Source organism: Ictalurus punctatus, chromosome 17 (assembly GCF_001660625.3).
Source record: "Ictalurus punctatus breed USDA103 chromosome 17, Coco_2.0, whole genome shotgun sequence".
NCBI lineage: Eukaryota > Metazoa > Chordata > Actinopteri > Siluriformes > Ictaluridae > Ictalurus > Ictalurus punctatus.
In genome coordinates this window covers 15007957-15020556 of record NC_030432.2, presented here as the reverse complement: position 1 = coordinate 15020556, position 12600 = coordinate 15007957, and the positions used below count along the sequence as shown (strand labels likewise).

General features: G+C 38.3%; 1 protein-coding gene across 6 annotated transcripts in view; it reads left to right on the top strand.

Moving 5' to 3' along the window:
• Window positions 1-12382, top strand: part of fndc3a (fibronectin type III domain containing 3A) — a 74888-nt gene extending 62506 nt beyond the window's left edge. For 4 of the 6 annotated variants that reach the window (XM_017490855.3, XM_017490854.3, XM_017490853.3 and 1 more), the window contains 12 exons: window positions 904-1042; window positions 1130-1198; window positions 1286-1404; window positions 2935-3040; window positions 3131-3306; window positions 4686-4799; window positions 4976-5125; window positions 6305-6666; window positions 7198-7410; window positions 8321-8487; window positions 8608-8729; window positions 9778-12382. In XM_017490855.3, coding sequence (XP_017346344.1) covers window positions 904-1042; window positions 1130-1198; window positions 1286-1404; window positions 2935-3040; window positions 3131-3306; window positions 4686-4799; window positions 4976-5125; window positions 6305-6666; window positions 7198-7410; window positions 8321-8487; window positions 8608-8729; window positions 9778-10092 — 2052 coding nt within the window. In that variant the 3' untranslated portion in view covers window positions 10093-12382. Of the gene's footprint in view, window positions 1-903; window positions 1043-1129; window positions 1199-1285; window positions 1405-2934; window positions 3041-3130; window positions 3307-4685; window positions 4800-4975; window positions 5130-6304; window positions 6667-7197; window positions 7411-8320; window positions 8488-8607; window positions 8730-9777 lie in introns of all 6 variants that reach the window. The other 2 variants (XM_053687153.1, XM_053687154.1) reach the window with 1 other exon arrangement.
• The last annotated feature ends 218 nt before the right edge of the window (window positions 12383-12600 follow it).

The following is a 12600-nucleotide window of genomic DNA, read 5'->3' as shown; positions in this document are numbered from 1 at the left end:
TGGCAGGTTTATTTGGCTATCTAAAATGCATCTTCTAGCTACAATCACAATTACCCTGCACTATTCATGTAGTAAGGTATTTATAATGTGTGATTATTATAATGAGTCGTCATTTTGGTTCCAGCTGTTATCTGAAGTAATTTGATACCCTTCCCAGAGCACAATTTCACAGTGGGGGTCTTGGTCTGAATGACTGTCCAGTCCATTATAAATGAATAAGTGTTTCTGAATAACAGGCATTTAGCACAGCATGTGACTAGCACAGCAGTCATGATGATAGTGATGAGTATGTGGTCAGAGTGATGCACTGAAACCATATAAGTCATGATATTGTGTGAAAAGACACCTCACAAACACGTCCGCTTGAATAACTATTAACAAAGAGTTCATGAGGAAAATATGAATCAATTTTCTAACCCTCCATTAACATCCCATTAGCTGCTTGTTGATTGAGTTGGTCAGTGTTGTTAAAGTTACCATTCAGGTGTGGTCAGAAGAAGAAGGTGGCCTGATTGCAATCATGTTCCTAAAGACTATAATCTATGAATGTGATCAGTGCTCCTAGCGGGAAGCTGATGAGACTGTCGGTACCCACTGAGCAGCACTTCCCTTTATAGGATCAGTTACACCCCATCACCATGAGTTTTCAGGGTGCTCAACTGAATATTGATTATAATAACTTAAGCAGCATGATTTTGTCATAGTTCTTTTGGATCCCATTATAAAAGTGCAGTCTTTCAGTGCAGTCAGTTCTAGTTTTGTTCAAGAGTACACATTTTGTTTTCAACACTGTGGTTTGTGGCTGTTTTGCTTGTCTTGCTGTGTTTGTGTTGCTTGTGTTACACACTCAGTTGTGGATTTGTTTAAAGTGCTGCTGTGACTTAATACTTTGGTATTATTCAGGTTGCTGCATATAATACAGAAGGTAAGAGTAACCCAAGCCCTGTGTCAGAGTTCACCACAGCTCCAGACAGACCCGGCTGCCCCTGCAAACCCTCTGTTAAGGGCAAACAACATCCCACCAGCTTCCGTGTGACCTGGGGTGAGTTGAGCTTTGAGTCACAGGCTTTGAACTTGCATTACAATACAATGTAATTACACTGGTTGCTTGCACCCACTCTTTCCACAGATCCCCCCAAAGAGACTGGTGGCTCAGATGTGACCGAGTATGTGGTGGAGCTGTCTGAAGGACTGAGTGGTAATTTAGATCCCAGTGGGATTCTTAATGAGTTTTTTGTAATTATTTAAGCATGTGATACAACTGTGTTTGTGTTCATGTTTTCAGGCTCCTCTTGGGAGGAAGTGTACAGGGGTTCAGCTACGGAATGTGTGTGTGATGGGCTGAAGCCAGGCGGGACATACCAAGCTCGAGTCTGCTGCCACAGCAAAGGAGGACAAAGCCCAGTAAAACACACTAATGCATACAAACACTTTTCTTTGAGTGTTTTAACGTGTCCTGCATAGGCTTTGTAACTTTGGCATGAACCGCACCACCAGTGATTCTATGGCTCAGATCAGTCAGACAGAGGTTCCCGTAAGAGACACCCAGAAAAGGTGCTCAAGAACTGTTTTTAAAAGTTTCTGTTTTCCTGTTATTATTTATTACTTTTTTTTTTTTTTTAATGTAACAATGACTGGAATTTCAATCAATACAGTTTATATGAATGGATCTACACACATTACCTAATAACTAGAGTGCCAATATTTTAACAGCAGTGTCTAATATTTACTTTTTTGTTGCTTTTATGAACAGCGCTCTTGGAGAACTATAAATGATACACTGAATCGGACAGTTCTGTTTGTTTATCTCCTTTTAAGAAAGCATAACGGAGAGTGTCTGATTTGAAAATCTGCATGACTAGAGCCTCTATTGGAATAGTGCAGTGCTTATTTCCATGACTGTGGAAAGCAGAACTCACTGCTCAGCCGTCACCTCTGTTTGACCCATCTGAGCCATAGAATCAGTGGATTAGCGGTTCATTCCAAAGTTACAAACCCTATGCAGGCCAAGTTAAACCATTTTTGTCAAGATCAAACTGAAGGTTTGGAAAAGTGACTTCACAGAGCCCTTTTAAATGAGTATCATTGGTAGATGGTATTCTCACAAAATTCTTTACAGTGCTACTGAAGTAAATGGATTAATGGTGGACTTTTTGAGTTCATCTGTAAATGTTCAAGTAGGTCTACAAATCACGACATGTTTGATACTTGGAGATTGTATGCAGCAGAAGAAATAGGAAAGTCTATTGTCCAGTAAAGTAAAGTAGTCCAACACAAACGTCCATTAAACATGCACACAATTTTACATAATTTTTTTTTTTATAGAACCAGACAAAATAAATACCCTGTAATAAATAGATCGTGAGAGAGACCCTAAAGAGTTCTCACTGTGGAACATGTAGACTTCACAGGGATTCAGGTGTAGTTGTGAGTGGGCTGCAGCCTGAGAATATGCAGTTGTGTAAGTCTTTTTTCTTCCTACAGGAGGGTGTGTGGATGCTGCTGTGTTTTGTCTGAAAGAGTTAATGCATTTCTCTAGTTTCTAATGATAAGCAAGGTTTCTTTCAGATTCCCCAAGAAAGAAAGTAATTATAATGTTTTTCAAGCAGTGACCTAAGCTTTAAATTAAGGGTTTTATATAAATATGAGCTGATCTAGGCTTTGTTCCTTGTGGACCTAATTAGATAGAAGTGCATTCAGTGACCTTTTGTAAGATTGGCAAGATGCAAGCCTTTGCTGCACAAACCTGCTTGCTGGTCATCGAAAAAATATATAAATAAAATAAACAACTTTTATGTGCAAGTACCATCATTTTCCCACTTTCTCAGAAATTGTTGCATGTGTGTATATATACAATTTCTGAAGGTCCTGATGTAACTTCTTTGTCTTTAGTTGTTTCATGGATTTAAATCCTTCTTTTATTGTGTTTGTCAGCTTTCTGAGACTCTGCAGGTCCAGACTCCAGCTGTTCCTCCTGGTCCGTGTCAGCCTCCCAGAGTAATTGGCAAGCCAAAAGCCAGAGAGGTGCAACTTCGCTGGGGTAAGCATACAGCTTTTTTATTTCTATATTTTGTGCGTGTGCACATGCGCATGTGTTTTTAAATTTGCTTCTCCTGCTGTTGTGTATCAGCTCCTCCTCAGGTGGATGGTGGGAGTGCAGTGTGTGCTTACAGTGTGGAGATGTTCACCCTGCAGGCTGAGGAGGCCAAAGAGGTGCATCAGGGCCATGAGCTCGAATGCACAGTGCACAGCTTACTGCCCGGAAGAACATACGGCTTCCGTCTGAGAGCAGCCAACAAAGCCGGGGTTAGAACCACACACCGTTTAGACAGCACTCAGTAGAATATACAAGATTGTTAAGATGTATTTGATTCCACTGCTCATCACATCTTAAAAGTAGCCATCAAAAGGATTTAAGGTTAAGGATTTAACTCTTAAGTATCCCCCCCCCCCCCCCCCATGTAGAACATTTTGCAGTGCACACATTACCTCAAAAAAAAAAGAAGTCCTAAAATTCAGGTATGCTAACTGTAGTCAATGACTATTACCATAGAAATGAACCTCACTCTGACTAGCTTTATACAATAGAACTGGCTTTTAACAAAACACAAAAATACCTATACGAATCTACATTATTGCATTATTTGTAACAGTTGAACAATAACCTTCCCAGACAACATAGTAACAGAGCACAATAAACGATGGCACAAGCAGCTTTTCAGACAGCTGTCATGTTAACGTTAGGTGGCTAGTTCAGTTACTTAAGTTACTTTCTATGAAAGTATAATTTGCATAATTTGACAGTACATTAGACTGTACATTAGATATTATAAATTATGATTTGTTAACATCTTGCATTTTAAGTAATGTCCTTTCACATCATATTACCAATACGTTTGCATAGTGCAGTATGATGGAATGCGACCTTTTTTTTCCTTTTTTTTTTCTTTGATAAATTTGTCTTTTTTTTTTTTAGTTTAATATAATTAATTAATTATATTCGCGTGATAAGCATGAAGCTCTACTACAAATCTTGACGACTTTACAAAGTACTATAAAACCTTACAACAGACTGCCAAAATTTGTAAATTCAGTTCTAAGTCTATATATAATATTTAATATTTTTTTCTGTTTAAACCCTTTCACTTTGCTTTGTACATGCCAGCACGAAGTATTTATAATGTGAATCTGTTAATATTCTACAGTCAGATTACATAACACAATACATCACTTTGATATTGGAAGTTGTAAGTGTTATAATGCATTGTACCCACCTATAATGCATTATGTTAACAATTTATAAATGTATTATAAGCCTAGCTATAAACTGTAATGTAACTATAGCATTTTCATAAATGGTTATACCAATATGTATGATGCTTAATAGATGCATTATAATGTTATCAGTTTATTCATAGTTCATTACACATATGTCCTTCATATGTTATTGATGTTATTGATTGATCCCATTGTGTGGGTCAGGGTGTAGACAGAAATTAATTACATCAAAACCAAACAAATTGATACTAATCGTATCATTTCGCAGGCTTGTTTTCAACTTCTCAAACATTTGTTTCTGATTGTGAATGCACACCAGTCGACAGTTGTAGGTTTGCCTTCTAGCCATAACCCTAATTCAATCGTGATGTTATGTAATCGCCATGTGTGTACTTCTTTGATGTCAGTATGGGCCTTTCTCTGAGCGTGTTGAGGTGACGACAGGACCAGGAGCACCTGAGCCTTGTCGACCTCCTCATATCATCTGCAAATCTCCTTCTTGTGCTGTGGTCAGCTGGGAAGTAAGGATCACTTACTTTATATTTCATTATACTGGTAATGAGTTCACAATATGAAACTCATGGTACACACTTTTAAAAAGAAGCCAGAAGCTTTGTTATTGTTTTTTTTTGTTTGTTTTTTTTATCCTGAGGATATGTCTGTGGATTTGGCCTTTAAAACATCACCTGTCTTTCAGGCTCCATCCTGTAATGGTGCAGCAGTGACTGAGTTTCGTCTGGAGTGGGGGGCAGCAGAGGGGAGCATGCAGGTGATCTACAGCGGAGCTGCAATGAGCTATGAGCTGAAAGGTCTGCTGCCTGCCACCAACTATTTCTGCAGAGTGCAGGCGAGTATTAGAAATTGAAAGCATGATGATCTTCTCCTCAATCCTGTTAGAAGGAAGCAATAATTAAAACTTTGCAACTCTCTACCAAACGCACATGAATCCTCACCTCGGATTTTAAAATATGCTTAAAATATGCAGAAAAATGTCCACTGATTCCTCACTCCAAAGTAGTACTATTTACCTGGAATTTTGGATAGTGGAGTAAAAGTTTGTTTTAACTTGCATTACTACTATGATACACATGTAGTAAGTGTAAGTATAAAAATAGATGACTCGAATATGTTCCTAAATCAGAATTTTACCATCAGAGGTGATCTGCATTTACATTTACACATTTAGCAGATGCCCTTATGCATAAAGTGTATATAACTTTATAGTCTTTATCAAAACATCCTCATGCTACTTCACTAGGGCAGGGACTAATAATAATTAGGTTCAGTTTAGTACAGCATGTAAAGAACACGTCTGTTGCAATTCTTCCCAACTGTAGTCCTCTGCCTGTAAATATTTAGTTTTCTTCCATTAATGCATACGATTTTTTTTGTCATCGAGTTACCAAACCCTTCCTGAGTTGACCTCGCTCAAACAACTTTAAAATGTGCATACTTTGTTTGAACTTTTAGGCCTAGGCAATATTAATTGTAAAATAATAATAATATTTTTTTTTTTTAAAAACCGACTGTGAATATTCTATTTTTTATACTGTATTAGGATAACTTTGATATTTGATCATTTTAATTTGTCTCAAACTTAATTCACCATTGAGTTCTGGATGTTTCTGTATTTTTACACTCAGCTGACTCAAGATAATGATTCATTAATTTAAAAAAAAAAAAAAAAAAAAAAAAAGGCTGAATAATGGTGCATTTTATGTATTCTAATTCTCCAAGCACTTACATAAGCTCAGCTCATGTATTTGTTTAGTTGAGCTTATTGCCTATACATTAACTGGTCGTATCTTTCATTGATGCCATTTGTGGATTAAGCACTCTTTTAGCTGTTCTCAGTGCTAAATTGCAAAGTAATTTGTATCCACAGAGGTTATGTTAATCATGTTTCTAACGTTTATTCCCTCCTGTAGCATTAATTTTCAGCTTATTCTTAGATTTCGTTTCAGTGCTGCTACATACATCTACTGTGTGTTCATATATGCCTGAATGTTTGTCTGTCTGTGTTCAGGCAGTGAATGCGGCTGGCGTTGGGCCATTTAGTGAAGTGATACTCTGTCAGACGCCCTGCTCTGTGCCTGCCACGGTCAGTGTCGTTCATGCTCTCCGCGAGAGCGAAATGAGAGTGGAAGCGAAGGGCTGTGACGGAGGAGAGGAGGAGGAGGAAGAGGAGGAAGAGGAAGAGGATGGAGAAAGACCCTCTCCTCCACTCTACTCCCCTTCTACTTGCCTGGGGCTGCACTGGGAGGCACCATGTGATCATGGAGCAGAGATTACATCTTACCTGATTGATATAGGAGAAAAACAGCCAATCTCCACTGGCCCTGTAACCAAGTACATTATACAGAACCTGCAACCTGATACCACCTACAGGTATACACAGAAGTTTGATTGCTACTTGCTATATAGCTTACCTCAGAATAGATGTGTTTAGGTTAAACACATTTTTACTATATGTTAGCTACAGCACTATATATTGCTCTTTCTTACATTAAGCCTCATTTTATTAATAAAATGCATTAGTCTGACCCTGTGTATTGTGATGTTGTCAGAGCCAGAATTTTGAAGATTTCCTAATTGGAAATACCTGTAATGCAAAAACATTATGTATTCCACTGTCTGAATGCCTGACAGTGTTTGGCTAATGCTCTGTTCATTATCATCTTGTTGCACTCTGTTCGAAATATTTGCATAATGTTAGTTAATGGAAATGAGGTGATGTGGGGTGTTTTTTTTTGTAAATTTTGTGGCTTCATTAAAATTTGGATATGGATGGAAACGAACCTCATAGGCAAATTGTACGGCATCTCATTTTGTTTAAATGCAGTAGCATACATGGCGAAATGTGAAGTTAAATGTACTGTATAAATGCATCATTTAAAAGGTGTGTGTTTGTGCATGCAGGATAAGGATCCAGGCTCTAAACAGCCTTGGTGCTGGTCCCTTTAGCCACACTTTTAAGCTGAAGACAAAACCGCTGCCTCCTCTGCCTCCTCGGCTGGAGTGTACTGCATTCAGCCACCAGACGCTCAGGCTGAAGTGGGGTGATGGTCCAGCCAAGAATTCTCCGACAGACTCACTGCAGTACCAACTCCAAATGGAGGACAGAAATGGCAGGTGAGGTCATCCATCCTCCATCACATACAGCATGATCCCTGATTTTTACATTTTTATTCATTTATTTATTACATTAAATTTATTTATTTTTTTTTTATTTTCTTGGACATGCTAGAACAGAATACTCAAGCAAAAGTAGTAGTAGTTGTGAAAAGCTCCCTGGTGATGTAGATGGATCATCAGTAAAAAATTATTACACTAGCTGTGGTGGTACTTTGGAGTGAAAAGGTGAGACACCGGCTCCATTTGTCTTTAGTTGATATAATGTAGCTATAAAGATGAATAATCCCTCTTGGTTAAGACTACAGACCTTTTATATAAGTTAATTACTTTATATACACTACCCATCAAAAGTTTGGAGACACTAGACTGAAATGTTTCTCATGATCTTAAAAACCTTTTGATCTGAGGGTGTATAATTAAATGTTAAATCAGTGTTGTAGACAAAAATATAATTGTGCCAACATGTTCCTTTCTTTCATTAGAAAACGAACATTTTATTTACAAAAATTTTATTTATTTTTTTTAAATGCATGACTTGGAGCGAAATATTCCTAAAAGCAGCCTATAAGTGTCCAGCGTAGGTGGGAACTTTAATACTGTTTCAAAAGCATCTCATGGGGACTCCTCAAGAAATCGGTTGAGAAATTGCCAAGAATACATTTCTGAAAATTCTAGGCAAAAAGGGTGTCTACTTTGAAGATGCTAGAATATAAAATTATTTTGATTTATTTTGGATTTTTATCACATCATAATTCCCATAGTTCCATTTGTGTTATTCCAGGGGTTTAATGACTTTATTATTATTCTAAAATAAAGAAGGACTGTGTCTAAACCTTTGACCGGTAGTGTACTTCAATCGAGAATGGAATAAACTTCAGCTTCTCGCTTTCCCTCTATCTCTCTGTAGGTTTATTTCCTTGTATAAAGGACCTTGCCACACTCACAAAGTGCAGAGGCTAAATGAGTCTACCTCTTATTCGTTTCGCATCCAAGCCTTTAACGAGGCGGGCGAAGGGCCCTTCTCTTCTGTGTACACCTTCACCACCCCCCGCTCACCTCCAGCTCCACTCAAAGGTAAGGTTTTCGGCTCTCTTGCCTTTCACCTGGGTCTTAGAGCACTTTCCAGAGTGTTTTCTTCTTTTTTTGTATGTATGTATATTTCACTTTATTCTCTTTGTGTATGTCTGTATCTAGCGCCACGTGTGGAAAGACTGGATGAGACCTGTGAGATTAGTTGGGAAACCCTGCCACCTATGAAGGGAGATCCAATCATATACTGCCTACAGTGTATGCAGGGGAATTCTGACTTTAAACAGGTACAACTATTACTCTTAGTCATTCTGTTTGACTCCAGCTTTTAAGTTTTTATTAGCAAGTCTTGTGCCTGGTTTATGCTTCATCAGAAATACTTTATAGAATTACTTATGAATGACTGTATGACTCGTCTCTAAATTGTCCCATTTCAAGATTTAAACAGTAGCTAAGCATAGATTCTACAAGAAACGTGTCTCCTGTATTGAACACTACTATTTTCTATGTTCATGCATCAGTTCAAAATCATGTCAAATATGTAAAGAAAATGAAATAATGCTGTCTTTATCCCCATTCCCTGGACAGTGTGACAGTTCGGGATTGAAAAGGGAACATTTTCAATTCAGTTTTATTTGTATATCACAGTAGACTTTGTGATACGGCAGTGTTAGAGAAATCCGGATGTAGATTTAAATCCGAAATAAACAAGCCAGTGGTGAAGAGTCCTTGAAAGGATCCAGACTCAAAAGGAACCCATCCTTTTCTGGGTGATAACGGATAGTTGGATTATAAATCATAATTCTTCTACTACTGTTCACTATAATGTCAAATATTTCTGATTATACTGAAATGATGTTCAGTGTGAGCATATTGTGGAGGATTCCTGGGATAAGCACAGGACAGTCTCTATGATTTACAGCAGCAGTTCTTGGGTACAAGTCTATAATATCTATGTGAGATTATTCACTACAAGGGAAAAACTTGGGCATGAATGCTTTTTGGAAAGTGCTGATCTTTAGGGTATACATGTAGGACATTCCACAGCAGAAGGAGGTCAGTCACAAGTGCAGAAGAAGAGCATCACAATTAATCAGGCAGGTCTGTAGGGAGAGAGAGTGTGGAGTTAGTGATATTTTCACTAGAACCTAACACGGACTGTGATAAATGCATCTAATGTTAGGGTGTTGGACATTGAAGCTTCTTTTAGTTTCTTGAAGGGGGGGACTGCAGCATCTCTGTTTAGTCTGTTTGTTCCATGAATTAGCTGAAAGTCAAATAACTTTTGTGCTCTGTCCTCTTGTCTTTTTTTTTCCTCCCCGCCATGTCTTTTAGATGTACAAGGGCTCAGACACACTATTCCGCCTCTCCTCCCTGAGCTCATCCTCTGAATATCGTTTCCGTGTGTGTGCGATCCGCCAGTGCCAGGATGCTCCGGAGATCATGGGGCCGTACAGTTCCAGTGTCACTTTACTGCCTCTTCGCATCGAATCTCCCAGCTCATCCAGCAGCACGGGGCCTAAAGCTGCTGAGAGTCAGCAGCCTCGACGCAGCCTCACGGACGAACAGTTCTCCCTCCTCATCATCGCCCTGCTCGCTCTCACCTCCATCCTCATTGCCGTGGCTATCCAGTACCTCGTCATCGAGTGATCCCCGAAGCCACGAGGCCAGATCCTGTTGTTTTGGTTTAGTTTTTCTGTCCATTTCATTTTCCGTCTGTTTCGTTCTCGGCACCAGAGTGGGTTGAGGAAACGGTGAGCGAAGGGAAAGGATACGAAAAGGAAGCTGAGGCTGTCTATTTATTCCACCGACTCTTCTTTCTGACACTTCTCTCTGCTATCGGGTTCTTTCTCTGCACCGCTGTTAGAAAGAACAGTATTCCTCTCCCGTTAGCTGGGAGGTGATTACTGAAGGATTAGGAATGAAGCTTACCGCTCATTGCATGCTCATTTTTATCATTCATGTATGTGTGTAGCTATAGTTTTTTTTTCTTTTTTTTTTTCTTTTTTTTTCTTTTAATTATTATTATTATTATTTATATTTTTAGTTTTAACTATAATTTGTCGAGTATGTGACTTTGGATCTGTGTTCCATTGCTGGCATGGTGATGGTGTGCAGTATGCTGGTGCACTGGTCATTGGTGCGCTGGTGCACTGGTCATTGGTGCGTTGGTTGCTGTTTGTTGGTAAGCTGTTTGCTGTTGCACTGGTGCACTGGCCACTGTTCGTTGGTAAGCTGTTCACCATTGTGCTGTTTGCTGGTCTACTGGTCATTGGTGCATTGGCCGCTGTTCGTTGGTAAGTTGTTCACTGATGCGCTGGTAACTGGTGCTTTATTAGGGGACGGAACTCAAAGGGCCAGTGAATATGGAGGAGAGGGATGAGGGCAAGTAAGGAACGCCCATCTCCCACCAAAACATGGGAGAGAGTGAAGAGACATGACAAGCCTTGAGGTCCTGCAGGGACCGAGCTCTCACTAGGAGATTAGTTTAATGACATCACTGAGAGAAGGGAGACTGATACACTTGTTCACCTTATAGAACATTCATTTAGCACTTTCTTTAAGAACTTTTTTTTTTTTTTTTTTTTTTTTTTTGATGTCCAGAATGTGTAGGGATGCAAAAAAGAGAAATGGTAGTATATTTTTGTACAGCATGATGCAAGTACCTGCTCATTTGAGATCTGGGGTTGGTATAGGGTTAGATCAATGACTCCGGGGGGAGAAAACAAAAAAGAAACAACAGAGTCAAAAGTTATTTTTATTATCATGTAAGTATATTGTAGCTTGATTTTACATGCAGCTGCTTTGCTCTGAAATATTGTCCAGCACAAAAAAAAATGTATGCTTATCCAGTTATTTTTGCACCTTAGTGAGAAAGAAAAAAAAAACAAACAGTACTGACTGCATCTTGATCTTGTGATGCGTTTTATGGAACACACTCTCTGATTGTGCGAGCCCTTGTGTTTTTGGGTGTTAAATTGTAGTACCATAAATCTAGTTCTTGACATCTTTTATTTCAAGAGTAACGATTTCAGACTTGTGATTGGAATCAACCATTTCTTCTGCCTAGTATTTTCTTATTTCTCTGATTTTTTAAAAAAATTTTGTTTACTTTTTACCAATATTCATTTTCTCCTTGATACTGAATATAAAAGTATTCATATTCACTCATGTTATTCATTATTTCCTTCATTTGAATCACGTATTTGAAGTTTTTTTTTGTTGTTTTTTTTGGTATTTATGCAAAAACAGAAAATCAAGATTAATCATCTCCAGAGAAACTAAGAAAAAAAGATGAAAGCAAAAAGCAGTTCTAAAATGTGTTGATTCTACATGTACTTCCTGTGAAACAGAATTGTTTGCCTTTTCTGTATGTAAAGTCATTGTGATGGATTGCTGATGCTGCATGATGGCAGCGAGACAATCTTAGCTGTGAGGTCTAGTGTCGTGAGTGGTTATGGCAGTGGTGCTGTCACGACTGTTTAAGAACTACAGGTACCTTGCAAGTCTTGGTTTAATTACATGATTTGGTCTAGGTGGTTTGCAGATGTCTTCTCTTTGTCACTGAAGGAAAAAAAAAACCCCAAATTCCTATTTTTGATAGTGATAAAACTGTAATTGCAAAGTGTGCCATTTTAACATCTTCCCCACCATAGGCTTCTACATTTGGTCCATGGGAGGAGACAAAAAAACAAATTTACAAAAATATGCACAAAAATGAGACCATTTTTATGTAATTTTAATGGTTGCAGTTACCTCATACACCCGTACATTCCAAAATGAAAAATTTGTTATACTATACATAGTACCAGACATATCACTTTAAAATGTTCGTTATGAATTCAGAAGTGTATACTCATAAATATGTATCTAAAGTGTATCTGTAAAGTCATGATATCTACAGAAAGAACCATGCACAATAAAAGTTTATAATTCTTAATTGTCTTTTTATGAATTCTTCATTGCTAATTGCTTAAAATCAAAAAAAATGTTTGCATTTGCATTACTTTCTTTCATTCATTCATCTTCGGTAACCGTTTAATCCTGGTCACGATCGCGGTAGATCCGAAGCCTATCACACTGGCCGTGATGCAGGAATACATCTTGGATGGATTGTCGGATCATTGCAGGCCTCAATGCACACACATTCTCACATAG